The sequence below is a fragment of the Boleophthalmus pectinirostris genome, unplaced genomic scaffold (genome assembly GCF_026225935.1).
Source record: "Boleophthalmus pectinirostris isolate CB_2022bp ecotype Guang Dong unplaced genomic scaffold, ASM2622593v1 HiC_scaffold_1, whole genome shotgun sequence".
NCBI lineage: Eukaryota > Metazoa > Chordata > Actinopteri > Gobiiformes > Gobiidae > Boleophthalmus > Boleophthalmus pectinirostris.
In genome coordinates, this window is record NW_026570970.1 from 14,088,609 (window position 1) to 14,092,370 (window position 3,762).

Genomic DNA, 3,762 nt, shown 5'->3' on the forward strand with positions numbered 1-3,762 from the left:
GTCTTTATATCCTTATATCCTACAAAATACTGGACCTTTTTCTACTACCAGATATTTAGTGCTTCGTGACAACAGTATATTTACATACATTTTTGCATATCATTTGTAATCATCGAGGCATGGCTGGAGATTCAAATATTTGTAGTGTAATTCTCTTGACGTGAGCTACACAAAAACACTGACTAGAGATTGAAACGGTTTTGTTGTGGAAGAACATTATGGCATGTTATAGTTTCTATGAAAATACAAGACTCAACTGTGTGAGGAAACTTTCTAAGAAGCTGCAATTGGAGGCAGGAGAGCTGAACAATGCTGCCCTCTGCTGGCTAAGAGACGGTACTTCAACTTGCAAGATAAATATTGATGCCAAAAATGTGTCAAAGATGTTCTATTTTAAGAATAAAGTTTTGCCTTCTTCCACTGATGCATATACTGGTTATCTTCAGTTTATTATTGACATATTATAAACAGTCCTAATTATTTATCGATTGGGTTTATAGTATCACAATAAACAGAACCTGGATTAGAATAAGTAGTAAATTGTAAGCCTAAATGTAAAATGTAAAAAAAGGTAATATATAGGAAGGGGAAAAAAGTAAAAAAGTGAGTAAAATGCTAAATTCTCTTTGTTGTTATTTATTTTCACACACAAAAAAGCAACAAAATAAACGTGGTTGGGTTCTTTAAAATAGCCATAAAGGTCTAATGTATTAAATATGATACATTTTTTATTTATAAATATTTTGTTGAAACGTCCAATAAAGAGATAAATATCAAAGAATCAGAATTTTCTGTCTACTGTTTCATGTGTCAGGCTTTGTAGGCTTCAAAAATACCAAAAGGATAAACAAACACAAACAGGCCTCCATGTTTCATCATTTTCGTACTTTGTAAGTACATTTCAATCCGATCTTAGTGCACGATTACTGTGTTGTCTTTGATGTTATATAAATTGCCTTCGATTAATGTCAATGTCTACGATTTAATTCATTTTAATTAGGCTAAATGTATTTTTGTAAAGCCTGAAATTAAAACAGCAGTCGTCTCACGGGCTTCACAGAATTGTCAATTGTTGTGAAAGAAAAAAGAGCACATTCACATAAATCAGTCAGCATCATGACTGTGCCAACATGTGACTACACGTGTTGCGCGTCACAGAACATGTCCATACCCACACGCTGCGGGGCGCTGTTAGGCGCAGTCCGGCCGTGTGGTGGCGCTCTTGTAGTACTTGCCCTCACTCTCGAGCTGCATGTCACGGGCAGGTGCCGTGGGGCTATTTAACCGCGGCTTGGTCTAGTCACTCTGTTCTCCAACTGGCTCCAGTGCGCACGGATCAGCCTCAGAATGCGATGCAGCCTTTTCTTTTCCACCTCCACACGCGCGCAGAGTGATTATCTGACGGAACTTCTCCAACTTTGCACCAAATGACAATTTCTGTGGGATTGTGGCAAGTGCGTAATTTAGTTTTCGTTTTAAGTTTTCCTCTCCTAAAAAGTGGATATGAATAACACAGGCTTTAACCAAACGGACACCGGTCTGTTCAACAAAACAGATGAGATTTTTTGCTGTAACTTTTCCTCTGTGGTGACTGACAATGGCTTTGTTGCGACCGCCCCGGATGAGAGAAGCCTCTTCATCATGCGAGTGGTCCAGATCGCCGTCATGTGCGTACTCTCCCTCACCGTGGTGTTTGGCATTTTCTTTCTGGGCTGCAACCTTCTCATAAAGTCCGAAGGGATGATAAACTTTCTGGTGACGGACAGGAGACCGTCCAAAGAGGCGGAGGCGGTTATAGTCGGAGCGTACTGACAGACATGGACCTTTACGCACTCGCCCGGCTGGATGGAGACGGAGGGGTGACAGATAAACCCTCTGCGCTGCGTAGACAGCTGTGTTTTTTCACGTTTGTACTTAGCCGTCAGATGGACACTCACCATGCAACAGTCAAAGCTGGTGTCTCAAGTGTATTTCCACTGGCTTTTAATGCCACACTCGTCTCCAAGAGGTAGAGTGCGTTTTAAGCGTGTGTTTATACTCAGTCATGCACTGTCGTAACGATGGAAGCAGCAAAGCCCTATACAGTCCTGGCTGCTTGTAACTCTCATATTGCTAATGCAATGGGGATCTGTTTGGTTTAACATGTACTGTGTGTTGTATGTGTTTTTGCATACGGCATACAAATATATTTACTGCCTGTGTATTTCTTAATGGTTCATATTTAGTGTTCGCCTGAGAACGGACACATATTGTATTGTAATCTTGTTACTGGAATAAATGCATTACATTAAGTGCTTAAAGTTTTCATTTTATTACGTCAAATGTTTAAAAAAAATCCTTGAACTAAAAAGGAAAAGACGAGAACTGTTAAAGCATTACAACTAAACCAGAGCAAAACCTTTGACAACAAACAAAAAACAATACAAAATGAGAATTACACACAAAAATTAAATGGTGTATGCTTCATGATTTTTATATTTATTGATTTCACAAATTTTGCATTAACTGTAGATTATACACATAAGATAGAAAACAGTGGGTCATATTGATAACACCATATACCTAAAATGTGCCAAATTATAGTTATTTTATCTAAGTGTTTATGGAAATGTACCAGAGAAATTGGATTTAATTATGATAATGGCACAGTGTGTGACAAAACCAACAAATGAACATTAATATAGCTATAGAAATCTGACTACATTTGAATAGAGAACAGCAAATGCAAACTAAAATTATATCGAAATAGTCTATTATCTCCAAATCCAAAGCTCAATATAACTTCAAATATAGAGTGACTCCAGATGACAATGGCATAAACCTGTATCTCAGCAGACACTACATTACACTAATTGAAATAGAGTCCGTGTTATCTGATGGGAGCTTTGTGTTTAATCCTATAGAACTGTCTGATTCACAGCTCAACAAAATATCACGCCATCCACTGACCTCACAAAAGACCCGTCAGAGGTGCACGGCGTTAAATAAAAGCTCTGTTCTTAATTTAAATGTGCTGTTTCCATTAACTTGATCCCATCTCGTATCTTCTGTCTTACCTGTGTGTGTGGTCTCCGGCTCCCTTGGGTGCAGACTCACATCTCAGCTCGGGGAGAGGCCTGTCACTGGGGCAATCTAGTGTGTGTGATGGTCCACCTGTGCTCCACTTACCGGGCTAAATGCTCATAGACGCCACGCTGTTCTCCAAAAATGCCTTTCCTCCTGTGTGAGAATGTGACTGTGAGACTCTCGTAAGATTGTACAAATGCATTTTTCTCTAAAACGGTGCTGACATTAATTATAGTCAGTGCGATTTTTAACAAAAACTGAAAGAATGGTGGTCTTACCTTTGCTTCTACACATACTTATACACTGTGTTGGGCAGTAACAGATTACAAGTACCGGAGTTACTTAATCAGAGTAAAAATTATGAGTAACTGTATTCAGTTACAGTTACTGTAATGGATTACACAGAGGTATTTTTCCTGTTTTCCCTTTTTTTTTTTTTTCCTTGGCTATTCCACTTACTGGACACTAAACCAGGTCTAAACCAGGTCTAAAACCAGGTCTAAACCAGGTCTAAAATCAGATCTAAATCAGGTCTAAACCAGGTCTAAACCAGGTCTAAACCAGGTCAAAACCAAGACTAAACCAGGACTAAAACTATGTCTCAAACAGGATTTAACAGGACTAAATCATGCTGTGCAGACCGTGTCTCCTCCTCCTCTTCTATCAATAATATTTTTAGTTTGGTTAAGTAAAGTT

General features: G+C 38.7%; 1 protein-coding gene across 1 annotated transcript; it reads left to right on the forward strand.

Moving 5' to 3' along the window:
• The first annotated feature begins 1,319 nt into the window (after nucleotides 1-1,319).
• On the forward strand, nucleotides 1,320-2,210 carry rprma (reprimo, TP53 dependent G2 arrest mediator candidate a). The gene has a single exon (XM_020931948.2). It carries the CDS (start codon nucleotides 1,504-1,506, stop codon nucleotides 1,810-1,812), a length of 309 nt encoding a protein of 102 aa, XP_020787607.1. The 5' UTR covers nucleotides 1,320-1,503; the 3' UTR covers nucleotides 1,813-2,210.
• The last annotated feature ends 1,552 nt before the right edge of the window (nucleotides 2,211-3,762 follow it).